This window comes from Carassius auratus, unplaced genomic scaffold, assembly GCF_003368295.1.
Source record: "Carassius auratus strain Wakin unplaced genomic scaffold, ASM336829v1 scaf_tig00020544, whole genome shotgun sequence".
In the NCBI taxonomy this organism is placed as follows: domain Eukaryota; kingdom Metazoa; phylum Chordata; class Actinopteri; order Cypriniformes; family Cyprinidae; genus Carassius; species Carassius auratus.
This window is the reverse complement of record NW_020525035.1, coordinates 165,473-193,270: the sequence shown is the minus strand read 5'-3', so window position 1 is coordinate 193,270 and position 27,798 is coordinate 165,473. Positions and strand designations below refer to the sequence as shown.

At 35.8% G+C, this 27,798-nt stretch overlaps 1 protein-coding gene across 4 annotated transcripts; it reads left to right on the top strand.

Moving 5' to 3' along the window:
- On the top strand, positions 1-27,798 carry LOC113076505 (paired box protein Pax-2a-like). Of its 4 annotated transcripts, none has more exons than XM_026249194.1 (10): positions 1-665; positions 1,979-2,144; positions 3,174-3,371; positions 6,515-6,594; positions 7,671-7,790; positions 16,102-16,277; positions 20,311-20,425; positions 23,508-23,609; positions 24,980-25,066; positions 25,859-27,798. In XM_026249194.1, the coding sequence occupies exons 1-10, from the start codon at positions 623-625 to the stop codon at positions 25,975-25,977; spliced, it is 1,206 nt and encodes a 401-aa protein (XP_026104979.1). In that variant the 5' UTR covers positions 1-622; the 3' UTR covers positions 25,978-27,798. The 4 variants fall into 4 exon arrangements, with proteins under 4 accessions (XP_026104979.1, XP_026104978.1, XP_026104981.1 ...); XM_026249193.1 differs by having other exon boundaries at positions 1,967-2,144; XM_026249196.1 differs by having other exon boundaries at positions 2-665; positions 25,840-27,798.

Below are 27,798 nucleotides of genomic sequence, written 5' to 3'. Positions count from 1 at the left end.
ACTCTCATTCACTCAGAGGCGTCCAGTTTCTCCCTCCCCTTTTGGAGTGACAGGCGGATGGAGCTTCATCTGAGCGAATCACAAAGTGCTGGAATCCACTGCCTTTGTCTGATACATGCATCCATAGTGGCGAAAGAGGGTCTGCGTAAAGGAGGGGGCTGAGGCTTTTACAAACCAACACGAGCGACCCAAGTCCTTCAGTCCCGGGCCGTGCGCGCGTGCAAACTCGTCGTGTTGTTATTGACGGAAAGCTGTGCACAGGAAACCCGCAGTCTCCGATGGTTCTGCTGTCTGTCATCCATGCGCAGATGCACCTGCTAACCGAGAGCACCGGGATATAAGAGATACTAACACGCGGATGGATGTGACGAAACAACATGAGTTCTGGGGAAAGCATGCGTGCTGAAAACATTTAAGCATTTATTGCATTGAGAGCAATTTGTTCTGACCTCGAACGCACGGTCATGTCTGACACCTGACAAATCCTGCGTCCATTTGCAACTTTCCGAAGTTCCCCTCTCCTCGGCTGGATTCAATTTACATCGTTTCTTTCAGTTGTTCTGCGCGTAAGAAAGACGAGACGGCGACTTCAGTTGATTACCTGTCTTTCCTCAGTTATCCGATGGATATTCACTGTAAGGCAGACCCCTTCTCCGCCATGCACCGTGAGTTACACTGGAGTTTATCTGGAGAATGTCTTTCACGTTTGAGCCAATTAAGATTCTCACTGGAATAGGAAAGTATTAGGCTTTCGGATAAAAAGATCAAAATTGCACTGTTCTTTTATTGCATTTAGTAAAATAGGATAGGGATAATAAATAAAACAATACAAAACGAAACCATTAAGAACTCAGTTAATAACCGAGATAATCGTGCCTACTTGTGGTGAGGAAATTAAAACATGCTTTAGCTGTAATGTTATTTACAAAAATAGTGAATGCAATGAATTAAAAAAGGTCGAAATATTGATAATATTGGGAAAATTCCACGTCGATTGACTGTAGTAAATATTCATGATTATTAAAAGCAAAAACTGTACATTTAAAACATATGTAACTAAAATATATTGCCTAATGGTTCTGCATCAAGCTTTGTACTTTCAAATGAATTAAAATGGAATGTTTTAAGAAAAACAATCAATTGAGAATATAACAATATGTAATGCGATCAAACAAAACTGTTTAATAATTTATGTATAGGGAATGAAAACAATAAATGCTCGTGTAATTTAATCGCTAACCTACGAGTAACAAACCCCAGCATTGTTTCAAAACCCCGGACAGGAGTTTAATGTACATCACTAGAAAACATATAGAGGAAAAGAAATATATATATATATATTTGAACCTGTATAGAATTTGTGAAACGTTTTAAAAGTGCGAATGATCGTGAATTATTTTACGCAAAATATTATATTTTACGTCAATAATTTTACGCAATAATTACATTTACGTAATTGTGTTAGACATCTACAATCGATTCATATTATATAATTTAATTATATAATTATATATAATATAATATAATATAATATATAATATAATAATTATATAATTTTTGTATAAAGCATATAAATGCATAATATATGTTGCAATATTTTTAATTATTAGCCTATATATAATAGTGCTAATAATAATAATAACAAACTATAATAAAATATGTGTGTGCATGTTTCGCTGTTTGTCTTCTTCTATAACTAAAATAACGCAGATCGATTATGCAGAATTATTTTATCATTGCACATATTCGTTTGCGTCTGATTATTCAGTGACTCAATGTGAGTAGATTCAGGGATTAATTTGCACAAAGTGTGTTTGATTGCACTTAACCTTTATTGCGTTTTCCAGCTCGAGTGTGACGGTATACAGAACGCGTCTTTGGTTAATTGGATGAATGTGACGGACTTGTGACGGACGTCACTGACGGCCTGTATGTAATGTTATGTTGTGGGTGTTTGGTGCTGTTGTCTCCGGTATAGGGCACGGGGGAGTGAACCAGCTGGGCGGGGTGTTCGTGAACGGAAGGCCTTTACCTGACGTCGTGCGACAGAGGATCGTGGAGCTCGCGCATCAAGGGGTCCGACCCTGTGACATCTCCAGACAGCTGAGGGTCAGCCACGGCTGCGTCAGCAAGATCCTGGGCAGGTGAGACCCTAACATCACATTTAATCAGTTCTGGATGCCCCATTAAAGAACAACGCATAGCGTGTTTCAGGTGCTTTGTGTTTTTTTACATCTTTTTTTTAAACTTCAATAATTTGCAATCAGATTTTAGAAGTAGAAATGTTTATGTAGTCTCTCAATTAATGAGAACACGAAACACTGAATTAATTATATTTTTTAAAAGAATTAGCAACATGCAGGCAATCGTTTTAAAATGAGCACATGATGAGCCACCCAACATGCAAACATTAGCTCTTCTTAACAGCACAATATTGATAATCATGCAAGTTTGCCTTTTCCAATTTATATTATCCAATTTGAAATCAACACAACCAAAAGATTCACCTATATATAATGAGCTTGTACGATCAGTGATGATTATTATCATTACCTTCCCCAAAACTGTTTTCCATTCGAGACTAGATCTTTTATTTTTATAGAAACAGGGACAGTTAATTTATTTTGGTATGCATGCTTAAAATAAATTATTTGACCAATGATTTTAATGCTTTAAAATTATTAATTATTAAAATATTAATTTAATTGGCTAGTCCGAGCTATTTAAACAAGGTCAAAAGGCAGAAGTAGAAATGCTAATTAGCTTTTTCAGACATTGCGCGTCCATTTTATTAAATATAATAAATAATGGATTTAATAATACATTGATTTATTAGACCAAAAATGTTTCTAACATGGGCTAAATTGGTTTTAGCTTAGCTTATTGTAGTTTGGTCAACAGAGTAGCCTATAGAATTCCGTTTCAGATATATATCTTCTTCATCTTGGATTAATAAGTGAGTAACTAAAGCAGATGGGCTGTTTAATGTCCTGCTGCGCAAAATTTTAAATTAGTATTCTAATCATATGATAATTTCCTACTAGTGCTGCTATGGGCTGTGTTAAGTAGCTTAGATAAAACATTTTCATGGCTTTGTTAGCACGCATCTGTTGTTTATTGTCATTATAGGTTTGGTCGGGTTATGAATGTGAGATTTACGCTCGTTTCTGCAGATATTATGAGACAGGGAGCATAAAGCCTGGAGTCATCGGAGGATCCAAACCTAAAGTGGCCACGCCGAAGGTGGTGGATAAAATAGCGGACTATAAACGGCAGAATCCCACCATGTTCGCCTGGGAGATCCGGGACCGGCTGCTGGCGGAGGGCATCTGTGATAACGACAGCGTCCCCAGCGTCTCCTCCATAAACAGGTGACGAAACCCTTTAACAATAACTCTTGTGCCAATTACTGAGTGACTCCAGGAGAGAAAACTCTCTATAAAGACATTTAAACAATGTGACGTGCAACTCTGCATTAAACATTATGTGACAATAGCTATTTGTGTTCTGCCAAGACTTTGATCTTACCTGAGAGCAGGTGAGCGGCGTTCGGTTGCTATGGTTACCAGCTCAGGTGAAAGGACTTCGCGGTCTCTGTCTGGCGCACCTTGACTAACTTCTAATCGCAGCTTTTAAACCTTTAAATTAAAACAAACCACAAAGCCTACATCTGAAACGCACTAATACTTTAATGAAAAATTAATCAATTTAAAGCCTTTTAAAAAGAAAATAATAATAATAATAATAAAAACGTAATCAACTTTAATCGATCGAGCAGTTTTTTTTTTTTTTTTTTTTTTTTTTTTTACCCAGTCTGATCACCATTCGTTGATCAAATGTATATAAATATATAACCCAAAAAAATATTTCAAATCGTTTGCGTTTCAAGTATAAATGTCCTGAAATTCATTATGGTAATTAAGTAGTTTGGCGAATATTATGCTGTCTATTGTTGCGGTATAAAGCTCTGTTCTGTGGCTTTGTCGGTGGTCTCTTGGATGAAATGCAACCCCATGCTTCAAAGTACCGCAACAATGACAGACTGAAGCTCTAAAATCTCATCTATCCGAGTGACAACCGATCAATGAACGGCGATCAGATCTGGTGAGAGAGACACAGAGCTGCTCGATTAGACTTTATACCGCAATTTATCTGTTCCGCCTATTTTCCGAAATAAAAGCCTAGTAAAGAAGACTTGGAAGCAATAAAGGTTTTCAAATTTCTCGGATGTTTTTTTATTTATTTATTTATTGATTTGTAAAAAAAAACAGTCTAGAAAATAAATTATTTATGAATAGATAGCTAGTTGTGAAATAATAATGAAATTGTTATTTTTTAAATAATTTTAATATTTATTTAAAATGTATTTATATATTTAATATTTTGTTTAAGAATTATTATTATTTGCATTTTTTTTTTTTTTTTTTTTACAGTTCACAAGGCTTTATTTTTTTCCATTACTATATACCATCCGGAATGATGATCGATAATATACCCTACCAATATGTGAAATCTGCAGTATGCTCAATCCACAATCCAATACGATCCTATTTACGTCCTTAAAATGGGGTTTAGGGTGGTGCTTTAGACTTGTGTGGAAAATCAAAGCGGTAAAAAGAAGCAGTGAGGCGCTGAACTTTGGTTAAGATTCACTCTTCCATAAAACCAGACTCTGCATTACATTTTAATGAGTCGATGGCGAAGAATAGAGCTCCTCACACAACACAAGAGAAGGCTAGAAAAAATTCATTTCATGCCTCATGGTCACCTAAAAAGGGCCATTTGAACGTCTTTTGACATGAACTTGGGAGATAAACGCAAAATGTACGTTAATGTAATTACCCAAGCCCTTAAACGTCTCTAAAATCTAATTGAATTCAGTCTGGCTATTTTGAAACAGGAAACAGGTCTTTGTTTATGAGGGGAATTAAAATATGAATGCATGCAAATGTGACTGTATTGGGAATAGCTTAACTTTGATGAAACACTATTTATTTCACCTTTAAGTCTGTTGATATTTAACAGTGTTTTGACTATACTCATGCACAAAGCAATGTCTGGATCATCGAATAAGGGAAAAACCAAGCAGAAACTGTTGACATAAGATAAAATCATTTTGAAATTCTGATAAAATCCAGTTTGCAACTCGCAGAAGAGTTTGCTGATTCATTATATGCAAAGTTGTGTTGTACAATAAGGGAATCAGTTGCACCTAACATCTTGTGCTTTATTGAATAAAGCAAAATGTTGCACGAAAGAAAAAAAAAAGCTTAGTTGTGTGTGCAAACTGAGATCAGGGCTGTAGACAGTGAGAGGATGTTTTTAACACTTTTCTTGCACATACATTATTAAGTGTTACACAGTTCCTTTTCTACTAAAGTGTCTCTACAGCCAACAAGTGACAGCACCGAAACCAGCAGACTTATAAAAACCTCCTCAGCGGCGCTCAATATTATCGATTCACATGTAAAGCAATTTTAATATTTCTTCTGAGGATTTTCAGACACAACCCAGACATTAATTCCCTCTTCCAAATGCCTTATTCAATAACAGAAACATAGATTGTGGATAAAGTCTGCAGATTTATTCTCCCCAGGCCACGCGAGGGGGTCAAACTATAGTTTTAAAGAGAGAAATGAAATGCAATATTGATATGTTGTCACTGCATGTTTCTTTTCATCCTCTGTTTCAATGCCCCGAGGATACATCCCTAAAGCTGATGTTATTTCTGCAGATATCAATATTAGCAGAACACTCATTTTAATGGAAATATATTTGCTCTTTCAGTAGTATCCGTGGTCTATTCTAAATATTTTTACAATCAATAATCTTCATGGGGCATGAAATGAAAAATATTTCACACACACACACACAAAAAAAAAGCATGGTTTTTGCAAACATACACTTACGTCGCTTCCGTTGCATTTGTTTGCATATGTCTTCTGAAACAGAAGCAATGCCGCCGGTGATGAATAGATCTAAAGTTTACAAATGAGAATGACAGCGGGCCTTTTTCCCAAAGTGCAGTTTAGATTAACAGAATCAAACGCTGGCGTAAGCTTGTACACCGCACTGAGCAACTATTGCTTTCCTGTCACATATAATTTATAGCTTTCCATTTGCATCCCGGTACCCATGTGGCTAATTCAGAACTTTTTATCCTAGAGTCTAGATCAATAGAACCTCATCCACACTAGAACCCACCCTGAGGCTCTCCTCAGGACCGAAACACACACACACACACACACACACACACACACACACAAGACGTTTATCGAAGTGAACTGTTGTGATTTCATGCTTTATTTGCAAGATCACTCAAGGCAAAAGAGCTCAGAGAGCTTTTCGCTGTATCTCACGTTAAAGGTACCGAGTCTGCTGAGGGAAACGGGATCTGAACGACTGCGGTTATCCGTTTTGTCTGCTCAGAGATATATAAAGTTAATCTGAGATTATCAGAGAGAGATTGGCTCTGGAGCTCCGTGTGAGTGAATGTACTGTATTTACTGTGCAGGATCATACGGACGAAGGTTCAGCAACCGTTTCACCCCTCTCCAGATGGGACGTCTCTTTCCACCCCAGGACACACTATAGGTAAGACCACTTCATTAACTGCAGGGGCCATCTTTAGACCTTTGTTGACAAGGTCATCCCTCCAAATCAAATTAAGGGCCAAACATTTCTGCTCAGAGCTGGATATTACCCGCTTCCGGACCAGTTAACAGAAGAAAAACCACAATCAGATGCTTTCCTACACAAATGGTTTAGGTCAAAACTCAAAAGTATTTGTATTGTCTAAATTCATTACACGGCTGTGCATCATTTTTTCGGAATGAAATTCAATACTTGTTTCTTACTAATTTTGATACGCTGATTCCAGAAAGAGCTTGAGCATCTCACAAAATATTATGCATTTGTTTGTAAGCTGAAGATCAGCAGAAAAACAATATTAAAATATGATTCCTGTCTTCCTCTGAGCAAGACTACAACTATTTATTAAAATGTTGGCTCATTTTCACATGCATGATTGATTCTGGAGACATTATTATTTCATGCCCAATCCTGATTTGCATTTTTTTTTTTCACTTCTTTGTAGATTGTAAGTTAAATTATTCATTTTGAATACTTTTTTGTCATCTGCTTTTGATATTTTGATAAGTTTATTAATTTATGTTTTCTTTCACAACAGCATAAATAGAAGGGCTGTGTTAAAAATCTAATCTGAATCATATAAAGTGAAGGGCAAAAATTCTGAGACAACTGAGAAAACTATTTAAATCAGGGAATAAAAAAAGAAAGTTTTAAGACTTAATGGCATAAAATAAAGAAGAAATGTTAAGGATTAAGCACATTTAATTTGACTAATCAGATGCAAGCAGTCACATTGATCACATGACAGACGATCAGATGTTCTCGCTTCCATTAAAACGCTCTCAAATCAAGCTGGAGAACCTGATCATCAGCTTTGTTCATTACTCCAGTCCTTCTGTTATTAATGAAAATAGAGTTTGTGTTTTCGTTTTTTACGCCTAAAACTAGTGGTCTCAGACTTTTGAACCCCAAAGTATCTTGGGATACTCAGTATATATCAAGTGATGTTCACAGTAGTGACTCTAATGCGATGCTTCACACATGGGAAGAGTTTGATCATCTTCTTTCACTCTTTACAGTCCCCAGTACAGCATCTCCTCCAGTCTCCAGCTCCTCCAATGACCCTGTGGGCTCCTACTCGATCAACGGCATTCTGGGAATCCCTCGCTCCAATGGAGAAAAGAGGAAACGGGAAGCTGGTGAGTCTGCGGTTTATGAAATTGGTTACATTGAAACGCATGTTTGGATAAAGAGAAATAGCTGGTATCTGAGGACTCACGTTGTCCAGAGTGCGTTTGTGTTATGCATTCACAAGCATATTATATTCGGAGCAGATTGCCCTTGAATGTGTGATGATTGGGTGCAGTATTTATTAAGTGTGCGACTCGGAGGGGGGCAGAGAGGGGTTTGATGTGGTGATGTGACCCCCCACAGGAGCCCCCCGTTATTAATCTGCACTGCAGTGATTAAGAGAGCTTCAGTAATTGCATGTCAAGATGATGTAGCCAACTAACAACTCAGTCAAACAAGAGCGACAGTCTTAAGAGGACATTTAGCTCAAGGACCTCTCTCTCTTTCTATACTTTTATTCAGCAAAGATTCATTAAATTGATCGGAATTAACAGTAAAGACGATTATCATGTTCTAATGGTTTCTATTTTAAATGAATATTGTTTTCTATTCATGAATCTCTCACGGATTCCACAAAAATCGGAAGCAGCACAACTAGACCAATAATCAGAAATGTTTCTTAAGCAGCCAATCAACATATTTTCATGATTTCTGAAGATCATGTGACACTGAAGACTGGAGGAACGATGCTGAAAATACAGCGGAGCATCACAGAAATAAATCACATTTTCCAACATATTCACATAGAGAACAGTTCTTTTAAATTGTAATAATATTTCACAACATTACTGTTTTTAATCAAAGAAATATATCCTTGGTGAGCAGAAGATAAAATAAAATATAATCGACTACAAACTTTGGAATGGTATTGTATATTTAAAATGTGTTGTATATTAATGTACAATATACATTATTATTAATTAATGTTTAATATTAATGCATTATATTCATAATTATTCATATTAATATATTATTATAGTAATGTTTCAAAATATACAGTTTGCTTATGGATATCCACATTAATATTTCAAACTCTGCGCATCTTTCAAAGATTTGATGCTTTTTGGTAAAAACAGTGACTAGTTTTACTTCAAAAGTTGCAACGTAATAAAATAGTGATGGAGAGAGAACTCAGAGAAATGATAAATGCATTTACGTATTTTCTTGTTGACTTTGACGTCAAAGCTGATGATCTTGGCCACAGGGGTTTGAGGACAGTGTGCATTCATATGGTGCCATACGTTGTCATGATGTAATTTTCTTGTGGAGCTAGAGAGATTATTTATGGCATAAATGACTCATGGCAAAAGGTGATTAACCAAAACAACAGAGCAAAGATAGCAGCGTGCATGCCCTGTGCCAGCCGCGCAATTGCCATTTCTCAACGTGTAACTGATACAGTTCTGCATGAAGCACCACGTGATGCTCTGCGCACAGGAAGAGTCCTTCATGTGATTAGAGCATTGCACTCGCAGTCGTTTGTGTTGCATTGCATTCATCCGTTTCCCTGCTGTCAGACGCTGCAAGGGCGCAGAGGTGACATCAGCGGCGGCAGGAATGATGGGACACTTCAGATCTGCTTGTGTCTGTGTGTGCATCTTTAAGATGATTGACTGTTTTGAGGGTTGTTCTCAGGACCAAATGATCCTCTTGATGCGTGGCCATTTTCTTGATTTAAACGATGGGGATGAAGAGGTGGAGGAGAGAGAGATGAGAGGAGGAGGACAGTGTATGTTATGTATAACTTCACAAACGGACATGTGTGCGTGCACACACACACACACACACACACACACGCGAGTGACGTACTTTATCTTTGCCGTGCAAACCTGCAGCCACACAAACACACGACTAAAGATGCTTTTAAAACAATGTCTTCCCTGCTGCAAATTCTGATGAATATAGAATGTAAAATCCCATAATGCTACATGTTTAAATTCAGCATTCAGCACTAAAAATAAATGTTGTGTAGCAAAAAGATATCTTTATGGAAGTAAACTGCACTGTAAACAAATGAGTGCATGACATGTTGAGCGATATAATTACATTCACTCAGAAGTACCACACTGACATTTTGAAGTAGAAAGACTGTAAAAGTAAAATGTACTCAATTAATCCTTGTTTTATTTGAGAAAAAAATAAGTTTTTTTTTTTTTTAGCAATGCATTTTATTTCCTAATGTGATGTATTTTTCCTAGTTAATCAGGAAAACAGATGCATGAACGTGCGTTAAGAAAGTCCATGTTGATTCAGCTGGTTGCTTGGAAAAGTTTCACTACACTAACAAGTTGCACTGAAAACAACCATTATCTGAGAAACCACAGCGAGTTTTTAAAGGCCGCACTGTCAGATGCAATGTAACAGATCTTAGTGGTATAAGGAGTGTTTTTTTGGCTCCCGGTTGTGGCGGCATGCCAAGAAAGGCCAAGAGCTCACGCTGTTCTTACAGTAGGTTTGGAGTCAGCAGTGGCCTCAGACACAGGCCCATTACGAGCTGAGCACAGAGATAATGTGCTGTGACACGCGTTATGTACACGGCGGAGCTGAGAGAGCAGGCCGCGGGGACACAGGTGTCACACCAGCCATTAATCTGACAGCGCTACTGTATTACTGCAAATTAAAAGTAGCACGATACAGAGAGAGAGAGAGGGAGAGAGAGAGACAGCTCTGCTATCCGCACGGACCCTGGCTGTCTTAGCCGCGATGCTGCAAGTGACATTTAAGAGAATTTGCAATTCCGCCGAGAAAAGCTATTACGGCACAAATTAACATCTAACATCCACACATCCCAGCACCCCCCTTTACAGCTGTCTCATAAGAGCAGACCATTAAAAAGATGAGAGCAGTTTTACACCGGCCAACCCAAGACACCACGCAGGAGAGAGCGAGCTGGAGCTGCGCAGATTCAGCTCACATTGTGAATATGTGTTTTTATTTTCCTAATCATTAGGTAAAAGAATACTATAAATAAGATATTACAAAAATAAACATAAGCACAAAAATGTCTTCAAATTGAATTTACGATTTATCTGCATATTGTTTTTTTTTTATATATATCTAGTTTCTTCAGTAAACGTAATGTCACAAAGTAACAAAACAAGAACAGTTCCATTATAATCAACACATTTGTCTTATGCATAGTGAATATAACGGGTTACAACTTCACAAATATTAAACATATTAACATGCTTTAACTATAAAAATAAGCATGACCAAAAGATCCACGGATGCTATAATAATTCCAGTGTGTTTTCAATAGCACGTCTGTACTGTATATGCTATTAAAGCTAATTTTGCCAACAACAAACTAATGTTTTTCATCCCAGCTAACATTTGATACAGTATACCGCTGAGACCAGAGAATACTATAAATAACGTTTGAACAATTAAACAGTTATTGTTACTAGAAAACCATAATACATTAATACAAGATCTCCTTTAGCTTTTGAAACCACATTTCCACAGTTTTACTGTAGTAACAGTAACTGTACAAACACTGATATTTTAATATGATTATAATGGTAAACTTGGTCATGCTCACATGCATTACAATATTCCACAATATTATTCTAACATTATCTCCATAATTTCATTGGTACATGTTTTTTTTTTTTTTTTTTTTTTTTTTTCTTAGGCTAGTTTTGCCAACAATAAACCACTGGAAAAGGAAAAGTTTATTATTTTTTTATTATGAGGCCAAAATTTGCATTGCATAATTAAGGAAATCATTTTCTCTAGATGCTTAGAAGCAAATGGTGCACCTGAAAGCGTCTTTATACCTCTGTACAGCCTTAACACACATTCAAAATATGAGGAAGTATGTACTTTAAGTCTGTACTATGAAGTATGCAAAGCCCTAATTTATTTTTTTATATAATAAACAGTTTTGATACTGTATTGGTTCTCCACTTGGAAAGTCAGGTCCTGATGTGGACCCATAAGAGAAGCCCATAGAGTGCAGTTTCTCTCTCTCTCTCTCTCTCTTTCCCATGGGGTCAGGCCCTGTGGGTGTGAATCCTGCAGCGTTATGGAGTTGCTTATCTGCTCTGAGAGAGCGCGCTCCCTCGTTACCTCAGTCTTAATACTGACTCACGTCAAAAGGAATCCGCTCCACTCAGTTGCAGATCAATACCCCAGCAGCAGGGCAGCACACATTGCAACTGTGCACCAGCGCCTCAAAGACGGTGCCACTGAGGCTCCAGGTGAAAGCATTACATAAGCACTAATGGGTAATGTTGAGAAAGTTACTTTTAAAATGAATGCATTACAAAATTGCATTACACTCATAAAAAGGTAATGTCAATAAATGGAAAAACAAAGTAAGTGGCGATACTTATTTTAAAAAGTAGCTTGTAAATTAAAAAGTAATACGTCGCTTTACTAGATTACTTGAAAAAAAGTAATCTGATTACTTAACTTGCATTACTTGTAATGCATTACCCCCAACACTGCTGATCGGAGGAAACACGGTCTCATTCTGTGACTGAAGAAACCCAGTGATTGTCTTGATGCACACTTCAGTTTGGTAACCTAATAAATAAGAAAAAGTGCAAAGGTGGAGGGAATAACGCAATAGTTAATGCAAAAATGAAAATTCAGTAATTTTGCATGGTGTTGCAAACCCTTATGAGACACAAATTGAAATGTATTGGAGACTAAGCTCCGCTAAAGTGTCTTAAAGTGCCTCTGTTATGCCATTGTTAAGATCACTAATATTGTTTTGGGAGTCTCCTACAATAGCCTGACATGCATCCAATGTCAAAAATGCTTTAGTTTTCTCAAAATATGCATTTAATATCACCACATTTTCCAATGATTGCCAAATGATTTGTTCAAAACATTTCTAGGATTTAATCTCTCTAAACCCCTCCCTTCTGAGAACCTGCTCCGCTCTGATTGGTCAGATGGCCCAGTCTGTCGCGATTGGTCTACCGTTTACAGCATGTGCCGGAAACTTCTGAAGACTTCATTCTCATAAGAAAAAAAGTACAAAAGCTGTCACCGGGATGGTACACTTTCGAAATGTACACATTTGTACCTTATTTACCTCTAAAGGGTGCATCTTAGTACATCACAGGTAAATATTTGTTTCTAAAGTGTAACTAAATTATGCATATTAGGCACCACCCCAGTAACAGCTTTTGTACCTTTTTTCCAGAGAGTGTTGGTATATATCGAACAATATCTACGTCTAATACTCCCTGTAGTATTGTTTCAGTTGCTTGTTTTTTTTTACCGATTTTGCAGTAATGTAATGATGTTGGTTCCTGGTCACAGTAGGAGTCACATGTGGATTCAGTGGTTGATTTTCTCGAAGCAGCTGAAGCGCACATCGCTCCTGCCAAAACAACACAGCAAGCCAGAGCAGTAATTGGTGCACATGTGCATGTTGCTCATCCAGTGAGTGGGAAGCTATTGTCACTGGTGGGAACGACAAATGCAGTTGTATTGATCAGGTTTGTGGCCCAGGCTCCCTAATGGCACCTAATTAATGACTTAATTTGCCCTTGCGCCCGATACAGCAAATACCCACTCCACCTCAAGGACCCCCGTGGGAGCTGTCCAAACAGAGCTCCTGCTCAGAAAACATATAGTTTTAACAGACTGGAGAGGGAAAAACACACGGCTAAATCAAGCATCACTATCACTGTTGCTCAAAGACTAGAGGATGCAGTACCTAGAAACTAACATATTAGCATGCTAAAAAAACACAACATTTTATCAAAACAGAGTGTAACCTGGAAACAAAATGCAAGACCGTGGCAACTACAAAGAGCATCCTAGCAACAGTATAGCAATACCCTAATAGAGAGAGAGAGAGAGAGAGAGCTGTGCAGAAAGAAAAGGTCACCGTGACAAGCGCAGTGGTAATAACCAGCTGAAATGATGCCATCAGACAGACATGATTGATCAATTGAATTCAGCTGCAGTGAAAAACGTGCGATCAAGAAGAGTATTATAGACACGATGAGCTGGGACAGGATACTCAACAACACTTCATTCCATCCTGAGCCTCTATCACTCCATCCATCCATCCATCCCTCTCTCTTTCTCTTCCATTCTCTTTCGGTTTATCCCTTCATCTCTCTTCTTACTGATTCTTGAGTACTGGAACAAAACCGGCTATAAAACAAAACAAAACAAATCAGTTTATGTAGTGAAGATTTTTGATTGATTGATTGATTTATCTTTTAGTGATATACGTTTGGGTAAGATTTTGAATGTTTTGAAAGAAGTCTCTTATGCTCAGCAAGGCTGCATTTGTTTGATCAAAAATACAGCAAAAACAGTTATAAAACTCGTGACATTATAAATGAAATGATGGTTTTCTATGTGAATGTATTGTAAAATGTATTTTATTCCTGTGATGTGCAGCTGTATTTTCAGCATCATTACACATGATCACACAATCTTCAGAAATTATTATAATATGCTGATTCTATGTTTGCTGCTCAAGAAACATTAATGATTGTTATCAATGTTTATATCACCTAAGCTGCTTAATATTTTATATGAACTGTGATACTTTTTTTCAGGATTCTTCTAGTTAAAAGGGAAAACAGGATTTGTTTATATATGATATATATAGTATTGTTTTGCTTAATGTCTGAAGAAAATAAAAGTACATTTTTCTCAGGTCATCTCTCTCTTGGGTCAATCAATAGAAGCAGAGCATGTCATAAATCACAGTGGGCCACACAGAGAACATAATACACTGCGAATGTAGAGTGACAGATCTGTAAGGAGACGTGAAGGCGGGATGTGAAGATATTTAAAGGAGCACTAAAGTGTTTTGGCATGGGTGAAAAGGAGAAGAGAGAGAGCGAGAGAGAGAGGAAGGTTTTTACTCAGCACAAGGGTAATCAGGTCAGAGGAAAACCGAGAGAAAGTGCAGTTTGTAAAAGGATTGAACAATAACAGCAGAGGTTTTCTTCAGGTGTGTGTTTGGATAACAGCTTCAGAGTAAAGAGGGTTTGGAGAATTAAATCAGTGTTGCACACGCCTGGAGAAAACAGGAGAGATGAGCATGTAATGCATTGTGTAAATGTACACACAAACACACATACAGCTAATACAGGGCTATACAAGCAGGATACGGCCAAAGAGTTTAGATAGCATTAATATACGCATAACACTAACAATAAGTACTATACTTTCTTTATATATATTTTTTTTCTCTCTTGCTTGCTGGTTATTCAAATATAATGGGACATATGCTAAACAGCATGTGTAAATGCCTGTTATTGGATAATCCATTAAATTAAATACTTCATAAATGAAAGGTAATTAAACCAATTTGATTTACTTATTTGATATAAGCCATAAAATCTGATTATTCACAACAAATGAATAGGCTAATGTGATACCAGTACACAAACAGCTTTTATAATAAGCAATGCTTGAGTTTTAACATTGATTCATTTCCCCTCTGAAGATATTAATGATCTAGAAATACTGCCTGCATATCTAGAAAAAAAGAAGAAGAAGAAGAAATAAACGTTTTATGTGTATTACAGGAATATTTCTGGTTAAATGCATCTTTAAATGAATTAAATAAAGATGATATGACAATACAATGTCAAATACATTTTACCTTCAGTCTAGAAAAATAAGTAGGATTGCATTTAGTAGTCAGTTTTGAAAGCACAGCCTCATTGTTAGACTAATGTGATAAGATCATAGTAACCTTGTCTGTGAAAACTCCTGTTACATCCATCGAAAAAACCTGAAAAAAAACCATGAAACATCTATGAGTAAAGATGTTACTGAGATTGTCATCTGCCTAGAAATGAAGACCTAAAGCTGAAAAAAGGTCATTTTAACGACTGTTAAACGAGTCTTTTAAAGGGACAGTTCACCCAAAAAATGAAAACTGTCATTAATTCATGTCGATCCAAACCCATAAAACTTTGTTCATCTTCACCATCAGAGACATCAGTGGTTCAGCCGTAATGTTATAAAGCTACGAGAATACTTTTGTGTGCAAATAAAATATAAATAGTGACTTTATTCAACAATTTCTTCTCTTCCATCTAAGTCTTCGTCATGTTTCCACAAGAGTACCACGATGCATGCTGATGTCACATGGACTATTTCAACGATGTTCTGATACATAAGTTGCACATTTCTGATTTTAAACCCCCCAGGAAGGTCTTCCATTGCCATCCATTGTAAATGCATTACTCTAAGCGTGATATTTCTCTGGTTTTAGCAGCTGAGGGACAACGGAGGCCTCCCGTTCTCTATATGAGGAAAACTCTAACAATCTGAAATGTGACCTTCGCTCTTGTGGCTCTGAAGGTCCTCAGTCAGATTCTAGGATAGTTTTGCAGCATGTAGCTGTTGTTGAATGTAGAAGGCTGTTTTGTGTGTGTGCAGACGGATCTGAGGGTTCAGCGCAGAGCAATGATTCTCAGGGCAGCGTGGAGAGCCTGAGGAAACACCTGCGAGCCGATGCCTTCACCCAGCAGCAGTTAGAGGCTCTGGACCGAGTGTTCGAGAGGCCGGCATTCCCAGACGTCTTTCCCACTCCTGAACACATCAAACCAGAGCAGGTCGGTGGACGTTACCTTCTGTCCTGTGTGTGTGTGAGGCTGCATCTGGGAATTATATTGATATTCAGCCTTATTTATCCTTACAAAAATATAGCAGTGTACTACGGTACAAAAATTGTATCCGATACTAATACCATGATATACACAAGGTGAAAATTTGGATTAATTAAACATATATATATATATATATATATTATTATTATTATTATTATTATTATTATTATTATATCTTCTGCTCACCAAGGCTACATTTTTTAGATCAAAAATACAGTAATATAATGATTTTTTTTTTTTACAATTTAAAAGTACTGTTTTCTATTTAAATATATTATAAAATGAAATGTATTCCTATGATGCAGTGCTGAATTTTCAGCATCATTCCTCCAGTCTTCAGTGTCACATGATCTTCAGAAATCATGATATGCTGATTTGGTGCTCAGTTATTCATAATGATTCCCATTATTATTATCAATGCTTAATATTTTTGTGTAAATCATTATTTTATTTTTTTTAGGATTGTTGGATGAATAGACAGTTCAAAATAATAGCATTTATTTAAAATATTAATCTTTTGTAATATTATACATTTATGTACTGGCACTTTTGAGTAATTTAATGCATGCTTCCTTAACAAAATATTAATTTATCTCTCTTTGTTTAAAAACCAAATATTATGCACCCCAAACTGTTTAATGGTAGTGTATCACAGTTTCCACACAATATAATAATAATAAAGCATAGTAAAACATGGTAAATGTAAAAATAAACAAAAAAATACCATGGTGTTTCTTTATGTCTATGCAAACTACAGTATTTAAGAGATGCTTCCAATGCTATTTCAGTTTTTACTTCTATGTCTGTGTGTGTATGAATATACGTGTTGTTTCTCAGTAAGTGTCGCAGTGATGCACTGAGGATCAAAGAGCAGAACTCCCTCCGTTTATTGATTTTCTGATGGAAATAAAAAATAGATTTTCAGGAAAAACAACACGAGATGAGCTACCACCCTCTCAGCTGCACATGAGAAATGATGTCATTTCCTGTACGGCTACTTCATAGCTGTTTACAAAATCTAAATATGGACAAACAGTCGCACAAGAACAATGCTAGCAATTAGTACACACAAACAGTAGCATATGAAACACTTTATGCACAATTTTGAATGAAAAGTGCAGGATTTATTATAATGGATAACCTTTATTTACTTTCATTAGGATACTAAACAACAAGTGACGATTAATTTCTCTCCCCGAAAGAGCGAGTCGGAGCCATAAAGCACAGGGAACGGCCTAATTGAGTTCATTTTAATTTGGGTGCGATCGGGAGACATTACTCCGCCGATTAATCAGGCCGACAGCACTCACCTCCAGAAGAAGGCCTAATTTGCAGCTAATTACAAAACTGATTTTCACTGCAAGATCAATACTGAAATGAATTGGAAATGACTCGCAATCACAAAGGCCGTCAAAGAGGGTATTAAAAAGAGGGGGAAAAGACGAAGGAAACACGGAGAGCCTTTGAAGGAAAAAATGGGCGAACGGAACGCTCTAGAAAAATCAGTTTTAATTTAAAGCAATATTAATCAGACTATTTTCTCTCTTCATAGACCTTCTTTCTTTTTTTCCTCCTTTGTTATCCCCAAAACCAGACCACCGTCTATTTTTCCTTCTCTCTCTCTCTCTCTCTCTCTCTCTCTGTGTCGGGGTATTAGTGGCTGTGTCCCAAACCTAGTGAGCTGCCTTGCTGTCTGTTGCTGCTTAGGCAGCTGCCTTCTAAGGGTTCTTGATAACTGCAATGGAATCCCATAAGTGATCTACATGCCAGCAACTAATAAAGAAATAGCACAATTCATGTGAAATGCATGTTTTATTTTAGTATTTTTTTCTTTTTTTAGTAATTTTGTGTTTTTGTTATTTAATTAATTTTTTTAAATGCATCCATATTTTTATTAGTATATATTTTATTTCAGTTAACATTTATTTAATTAATAAATTCATTTATGTGTTTTATTATTTTTTAGTTTACTATAATAACCCTGGTGCACATAAAAACATTTTTCCCCATGGATATTTTTTCTTTTTGAAAATCCTGTTACATTTTTAAATATGTAACGTTACAAAATTAAAATAAATTTTTTGAACCATTTTTATATTTACTTTATTTTATATGTTATGTGCCGCAAAAATAGTGCTCCTCATGTGTAGTCAATTTTAACAATTGCAATTTGTTAACCATTTGTTTTTAACATTATTATTAATTTTTTTTCCATTGTTATTATTTTTTGGCTACTGAATATATATATATATATATATATATATATATATATATATATATATATATATATATATATATATATATATATATATATATATATACATTTGAGCTCAGTGAGATAAAAATATATAAAGCTAAATAATTGATTATTTGTTTATTTTTAGATATATTATATATTATAGATTTTCACTGAGCTTGTCGCAGTGCATTGCTTTGGTATTGCCTTCCCTTTTGGCCAAAAGAATAGATCTTAGCTTCTGGAGCAGAGCCAGGGGTTTGGTTGTGTTAAGAGGCATTAAAAAGCCATTCTGGAGATGCTGAATGAGATAGGCTCTCCTCCCACACTTCTGCCAGCCATGTGCTCATCCTTTTCACTCTCCCCTCCATCTGCATGAGAAAAGCCTGTTCTGCTCCACAGCCTCCACCGAAAAGAGAGGAACATCAGGCAGGGCTGCCGCTAACAGTTGTAGCCCACAATTAGAGTTTATCTGTGATAGAGACAGACATGGCTGGGGTCAGGGGCCTTCCTGTGACACACACACACACACACACACACACACTTTGGACAGACATTCTCAACATGCAGACGCCGGAAGTCTCATCTCATTAAATAACAAAAGAGTTAAAAAAAGAAAAAAAAATCCCCCCCATCTGCTGACACGGTCTGAGGAACATGTCTGTAATGGAAGGGGGTTGTGAAAATCATAAATCTTATCAATGTCATTTCTGAAACGGGCCTTGCAACCATAAGTGATTCAGCAAAGGCTAAAACAACACTTTAGAAATTATCTTATTTATAGACGGAGGTGAACTCAATTTAAATTCATAACAACTGGTCATCTTTTTTAATTTCCAGGAAAAGCAAGTACAACTACCTCAAAAGATTGCTTGCTGTAGGAAATAAAGGTGTTTTATAAGATTAGGAGGATGCTGTGAGGGGTTTATAGGTTATCATTAACTAAACCTACTAAAAACACAGTTTAAGCTGAAATAAATTAAAATATAAATATTAGATTTAAAAAAATATATATATATAAAAATTGACAATTGACACATTAAAGTTTGTGATAAAACACTAAAATTACTAACTGGATTAAATTAAAACTGAAGCGGAAGTAAAAATAAATAAATAAATAGTTTTATAAAAAAACAACAACATTGAAAATAAAAATGAGAAATGTTGCCTTGGAAAATGACTGAAATGACTAGCTTGTAATAAATAAAATCTAAAAATTAATTAAAACTAAAACTGAAAGAAATAAAAAAATAGTAATGTAAAAATAATTAAAATGATTAAAGCACATAAATAAAAAAGAAAAGAAAACTGAACAAATATAAATGCATTTAAATGAAAACTGAAAATATAAAATAAAAGTTAATTCAGAATAATTATGGTATATAAATAATATTAAAATAACAAGGGTTATTACTATGTGGTAAAATTTTTTGTATCTGTTTTATTATTATTATTATTATTTATTATTGTTGTTGTTGTTGTTGTTGTTGTTATTATATGGTTGCTGTAAGTTGTTCTGCTAGTTTCTAGGTTGTTAATGACTGACCCAAGTAAAAAGAGCTCAACCAGAAGTCTGTGATATTGTAGTCTGTAGATACGGTCCTAGGTTCGAGTCTCTCTCTGTATCAGACTGTTGCAGATCCGGTCCGAGGTCAGACTGTGTCAGTAACATAATGAAGGCTGGTACTGTATACTCTGTGTTGAGCGATGCTGAGATGATCTTGATGTTCCTCTGGTCTGCAGGCGAGTGAATACAGCCTCCCTGCACTAAACGCAGGTCTGGATGAAGTCAAACGCAGTTTATCCTCCGGCACGACCTCTGACCTGAGCGCCAGCGTGTCACAGAGCTACCCTGTAGGTAAGATCACAAGATATATCCCATTCACCACCATTCAGTGCAATTATAATAATGCACTGAATATGCTTTCTAACTTAGAAATAAAATTAGACATAAAGTCAGTCATGTTTTATCTACATGCATGAATTGATCTCTATAGTTTTAAAACTCTCATGTGATACTGGTCTTATAACGAATGCAATGAAACCCGCTTCAGACTAACGAGTTTCTGCGCAGAGGACGTTTGTTCCTTAACTTCTCTTTCACAGCGCTGAGCTTCAAAATGATATCAAATATTAACATTTACATAAACATATTCATCATTTGCTCATGGCAGACAGGGCACGTGGGGTGTTTGTTTCTCTCTCTCTCTCTCTCTCTCTCTCGCTCGCTCGCTCTTGTTAATAATAAATGATGGGACGGTTAATTAAAACGTAGGGTGCTTGTTGTGCCAGTTATTAATGTGAAATGTGTGAAGTTTACTGACAGTTTTACGACCGTCTTCAGGTCAAAGATAAATATACACCACTTTTATTAAAATTCACATAATTATGCGAAAGCCATTACTGTGTGTGTGTGTGTGTGTGTGTGTGTGTGTTTGGCTGGTGACAGAAAGCTAGAGAGAGAGAGAGAGAGAGAATGTGGGTTTGTAGTTGATGAACTGATTATCTGTTTCATAGTAGTTTCACGTCACAACAGATTTGTGTGTTATTTATATTAATCAGGTATAACAATCAGGTTAATCTGTGATCATTTACTTTCCTTCATGAGCCTCACATTCAATCCAAATAACTTACTTTATTATGTAGAAAAACAGTCTGTATGACATATAATGCACCAGTTTTGCATTTGGGTTTGGAACGACTTGCACTAGCACTAAATATGAATGTATTCCAGCTCAAACATGCATGATAAACTTACTAAATAGAAATTGTGAAGCAAAACAAAAAATATTTAAATGATTTCCAGCGGTTAGGCTGAGATCCGACGTTCAGATGAATAGTTTCCTTAACGGGAAAAGAAACACAGATTACACTCATCCTTAAACTGTTTTCCAACCCCAATTAAAAAGCCCACAGTTATTGATCTTGTTGATTTTATGCAAGGGAATTTGCATAATCTATTAAAAATGAATGATTCATGAAGCAGCCAGAGGAGAACACGTCACAGATACACATCTTTTCTCTTCTCATCTCGTCCTATTAAAAAACGAACTGACTAACCAAATAAACAACTAAATCAATACAATAAATTCAATAAAATAAAATATTAGTTTGCTGCAAATTCTTTCTTGATATAAATAAAAATATATAATTTTATATCTTTATATAAATATTTATGTAAAATCCTTACTGCCTGCAAAAAAATGTACATAAATAGACAATATTATATAAAAAACAATTGCATATTTATATGATTTGTGATCATTAAATTGATATTATATTTTATAGTAATATATTGTAAAATGTAGTAAAATTTTTAGTTTAAAATATTTAGGTTTAACACTAGATCTGTTTTACTGTTTCTGCTGAACTTTGTCCAGTTATATGGAAAATGCTGCTGGGAAATGCAGTGTATTTATCACTTTAAAAGACGCAGTAGTTTCTCTCTCTCTCTCCTGACAAACTGGCTATCCGTGTCCGCACCTGAGGGCACCACGCTCTTAGTCACACAAATTAATGCTTATCCCATCTTCACAAAAAGCAAACTAACCTTTGAGCACACATTTGATAACAAACGACTTTCACCGTGCATCCAGGGAATTAGGGCAATTTGGCTCTCCAAACATCCTTTGCTGTGTTGTAATTAATTAGGGTGCCGTGTTTTTTGCCTGGTGATAAATTGCTGCATCCTGAATATAGAAAATAGAGGTCAAACGTTTCCCGTAGCCTCCTTGTTGGAACATTAAGGTGTCCCTGTCGTGGCAAATTTAATACAGCGGCGATGAAGCAAGTGTTTGCACTCGAGCTTTTCAACTTTTTCAGATAATACTAAGGTCACCCTGATTTAGAAAATTCAATAAGGGATGTATGTTTCTTGTATGTTGACAGATTGTTGATGCAAATCTTTGGTTCTAGTCTAGTCGTGCAATTTATTAAGTAAGAAACATACTCAAGTATTCAAACAAGCATGCTTGAATGAGAAAATGGACAGTAGAAGAAGATATTTTACACTAATGGTTGCAATTTTGAGAATGCAATGCATACTTACAGTACACTGCTTTATAAACTGATTCTCTATCCCTAAAACTGGAAAAATCTGAAAGACATTGACATGCAAGAAATAATAATCCATCCATCATAGTTCCTTAGCCTAACTACAGGTTCTTTACAATGTTTTAAAAATAGCAATTTGCTGAAATTTTGAGTTGAGTCAGAACAGATTTGGAGAAAAGTGGCTAGAATTTTAGATTTTCTTTATCTAAAAACTAAAATTGTGTCTTGTTTAAGTGCATTCTTTGCTGCATGTGTTATCTGCTCATTGGCAAACCGTCCTGGTCCACACAGAATTACACTCGCTGAGCTTTGATGGACACTGTCCTGCTCATTAGAATTGAACCGGTGGCCAAGTTTCCCCCAGCGTCCCCAGTAAAGCCTCCACATCTCCCCTTTCCTGAACAAAAACATTAGTCTGTGAGGGGTGTCAGGCTCCAGCGCTCGGCCGGGTCGAGGCTTCACGCCGTTGGGGAGGACAGCCAAGCGTCAGCCCTAATTACTGCTCTGAATGTGGAGCGTCTTCGTGCTAAGAAGAGACACTGAGTGTTTAGCCGAGGCCGGTATGACCCTGCTTACATCTGTTCTCCGTTCTGACCCCAAAATGACAAGAATAAATCCTTTGATACACAGTGTTTCTGCAAACGTTCTGATTCCGTGTCATTTAAATAAATAATAGATTCAACAACAACACTGTTTAAAATAAAGATTCCAAAAGGAGTTGTGTCCAATGGATGTTCTTCGTGCACCGTAGACGCCAAAATCAAAAAGAGGCTTTATTTGTAAGAGTGAAGTTCAAAATGTAAATGCAATCTATTGAGAATCAGCTGAATGATTTATAGTTTATGGATGGCACAGGAAGTGAGTGTTGATGTGATTAATGTGTGCAGGTCGGGACATGGCCAACACGACCTTACCTGGATATCCCCCTCACGTCCCACCCACCGGACAGGGCAGCTACCCTACGTCCACACTCGCTGGAATGGTTCCTGGTCAGTATTCCCAGACAGATAAAGGTGTAATGAAATTAGCTGCTCAAGACATTATTTTACACCAAAATACATTTTTTTTATTGTTATTTTAAAGGCACTGGAGTTAAATTTATCTTCAAATGCATAAAAAAAAACAGCGGAGGAAGTTCAATCAAGATTTTTTTGTTTAGTTTTTTTGTTTACTAAATAATACATTCCTGCACCGGTAATTTTCCCATCTGCCCCAAATTGATAATATTTTATTTATTCAGCAAGGACACATTAAACTGATCAAAAGTGACAAAAAATACATTTATAATGTTGCAAAAGATTTCTAATTTGTATAAATTCTGTTATTCAATGATGTTGATAATTCAGTTTTGATCACAGCAATTAATTACATTTTTACAAAATGTTCACATAGAAAACACTTATTTTAAATTGTAATAATATGTCAAAATATTAAGATTTTTACTGTATCTGTTTTTAATAAATGCAGCCTTGGTGAGAAGAAGAGACTTCTTTCAAAAATTAAAAAAAAATCGTACAAACGTCAAACTTCTGAACTATATTCTATTCTATTCTATTTTCTCCTGATCGCAAAGGAAGGTATTTTGAAGAATATTGATAAAACAAAAAGTTAATAGTAGTCATCTACTTAATTTGTGTTCAACAGCTAAAAGCAATTCATACAAGTCTTGAACAACTTTCCAGTGAGTAAATGATGACACATATTTCATTTTTCATCTATTCCTTGTTCTACATCTATGAAATCTTAAATAATACAATATTACACTGGCCTGCATGCATTTATGCACTGACCAGACACTGTTACCAATCTGACTTAATAAAAGCAGTCCTGTAGTGTTTCCAGCAGCCTGCAGACATTCATAGAAGCAGCATTTCACCCGTGTGTGTGTGTGTGTGTGTGCATGCAGGAAGCCTTTAACTATAGACCATCAAACCTCAATTGACTAAAGAATTAACTGGTCCAAGAGATTTCCAGACGAACGGCATTTTGTGATCACTGAGCTCAAACTAATTCATAAAATGTTGTTCGATCTTGCTTTATTTTTAGCGGCTCCAGGTAATAAGAGCAGCAGAAGCAGCTCTCTACAGTCGTGCTGCTTCACACAGAGATTTACTGACCGGTGCATATAAAAACACCTCTTTATTATCCCATAAAAATGAAACAGCGTTAGACCAACATTGTTCAGCATGACGCTCTGACTTTCTTCCTGCACAATCAAATCACACAACAGAGAGAGAAACTTTGGAAAAGAAAGAGACATAATAGATCAGTCAAAATCAAAGTCGATCAAAGTTTCAGCAACTGTGATGTAACATTGATGGAGCATTATTGTAAGGTGGTCGTCTGTGTCCCTTTTCAGGAAGCGAATTTTCAGGGAATCCCTACAGCCATCCACAGTACACAACCTACAACGAAGCCTGGAGATTCAGCAACCCAGCAATACTGAGTGAGTGTCATCCCACAAAAATATACATGATAAACACAGCTTCTGACAAAACATCATAGGTACAGTATTTGTTAAGACAATAAAACTGATGCTCTGTATTAGACACCACTGTCCTCAATCAATCAATCAATCAATTAAATAAATCAATCATTAAATATATAAATAAATGCATACATAAATACACTTTTTAAATGGCATATAAAAAATGTATATAATAATGCAAAATATTAATTCATTTAATTTATATTTTAAATGTATTAAATGCATAGATTTAAAAAAAAAATAAAAAATGTAGGCTTGTAAATTAAAAAATTAAATAAAATAAAATAATAAAATAAATAATTGTTAGTAGTTATATATGAGATATATATTTATATCTCATATATATATATATATATATATATATATATATATATATATATATATATATATATATATATATATATATTTTTTTTTTTTTTTTTTTTTTTTTTTTACAACATGGTATATAAAAATAGCTATGTATTAAAAATATTTTTCCAGTCATTTACATAATTATTTCAGTTGTATTGTTTGTAATTCCTGGATCTTGGCTGAAGTTTATGTTATATGCAAAAATGGCGAGCAATGAAGAATTTGATGGAATTTGCATGAATTATTTTGATAGCAGAGTCCTGGCCAAACATGAAATCAATACAATATGATGGATAAAACAAATATGCATTTAATCTATTAAAATGCAGTCATTGTCGTGGTGTATTGAAATGGTACATTCCTTTCTTATTAACTTTCAGGTTCCCCCTATTATTATAGTGCATCCCGAGGCTCCGCCCCCCCAACTGCTGCCACTGCCTATGACCGCCACTAGTTACCACGGAAACCAAATTAGACAGCACACTCATGGACTCGGACTTCATTTTCTGCGAGTGTGAGCAGTGCAGCTGATTGGACAGAGCGGTTTCCTGCAGTCACATGACGGAGAACAGACCAATCAGGAACAAAAACATCTCGACGACAATTCAAGCAGCCGGGAAAAACGATAAACGAACAATAAATGTATATCTGAAAGACTGAGGGTAAATATGATTTTTAAAACAGGATTAACATCTGCTTTTTTAATACTTTTATATTTTGTCCGCTCATTAATAATATTCATAGGTATTCATACTTACAGAGGTTCTAGCTTAAATATATATGTATTTGTTTGTTTGGATAGTCACGGAAATGAACGGTTGGACATTTTCTAAAATGAAAATTGTTCATATATGTAAAGCATTTTTGATGCTGTCAATGTGCTGATTTTGTACTTTTCAGTGTCTATCCAAATTCACAGAAATGTCTATGTTTATGTTTATTAATGAATACCTAAAATTCTAACAAGTTCACCCTGGATGTACACATCTGACGAGGAAGAAACCCTTTCCAGCGCATGGTTCTCCTGATTCTCCTAATAGGTTTCTCTCTCGGTGGGTCTCTGGACTGTGCAAAAACAAACAGTGAATCTCCACTCATCGTCGCAAAGTAAACTTTCACTCAATGCAGTATGTACTCGGCATGGAAATATAAATCAAACAGGCCTTCTTCTCCCTCTCAACGCCAGCAGAAGATCTCTCACACACTTCTGTGAGAAACAATCAGATACCAACAAGAAACCTGGAGACCAATATTTCATCAAACTGTAAAAACCTGGTTATACGCAGATACAATTTTGTAAGGTTTTTGTTTGTTTTGTATAATGACAGAAGTATCACTAAGGACTCTACAGTATGCATGGATTGTTTTCCTTCATTATGCATTATTTTTGTGTTTATCATATCAAATTCTCAGGGGGGAATTCACTAAGAATGAACCTGTAAGCGCCTGATTTGTGCAAAACACAGCAAACATTATTTCAGCCAGTTTGCATAAACTTTTCGGAACTTTTTATGCAAAAAATAAAATAAAATAAAAAAAGTTATAAGCCGTTGTGCAGACAAAAATAATACATGACTAACTTTTAAGACTAGTCTGGTTTAGAGCTGATGAGCAAATAGCACACAGGTGTCTGTGCTGAAATACAGATGCAGTAGTGTTTTAGTGAATTCTCCCCTCAGTCTTATCGTTTGCACTATGGGTTGTGCTCTATATGAGATGTCTTGAGTGAATAAGCAGTGAACAAACTTACCCTTCGCTCGGATTGGATGCTCAGTGTTTTGCAACAAACATGTACTACTGATCAGATGAAGCACTTAAACCTCCAAATGTGTTTACAGAAAAGTTAGCAGCTGTTCAGTTAATCAACAGATGGGTCGGTCACTGGTTATCGGCTTTATGATTTACTTTTCAGATCTCTGCTTTGGGATTGTCAAGCTGTTTCCATGTAACACACACACACTGACACACACACACCTTTTGTTCAATGCTTTAAAACAAGTGCAATTCTGCAAAACATTTTTGTTTGAGATCCAGTTCGAGGTCATGTTCTGACAAACAACTTTAGTTTTCATCTAATATGTTACAGTTGAGAGAATGTACTTTTGCCAAAGACTTTTTGTTGATGTATATCTTTCTTTACAGTCTGCCGTTGCATTGTACAAACAGTATTATAGTGAAAACCGTTTCAATATATGTACAAATCCTATGCAGAGCAATGAAAAGCTGTTGTATGCATAAACTATAAAACTACTGACATGTTTGTTTTGTTCATTATTTATGCTATTTTGTGAAATAATCATTTTTAAAATAATTTTGTGTGAAATGTAATTTTCTGGACT

Coding starts and splice junctions, on each gene's coding strand:
- LOC113076505 (XM_026249193.1), top strand. CDS start 623: ATGGATATTCACTGTAAGGCAGACCCCTTCTCCGCCATGCACC. Junction 7,791..16,101: donor AAAGAGGAAACGGGAAGCTG/GTGAGTCTGCGG, acceptor GTGTGTGTGCAG/ACGGATCTGAGGGTTCAGCG. Junction 20,426..23,507: donor GTCACAGAGCTACCCTGTAG/GTAAGATCACAA, acceptor TAATGTGTGCAG/GTCGGGACATGGCCAACACG.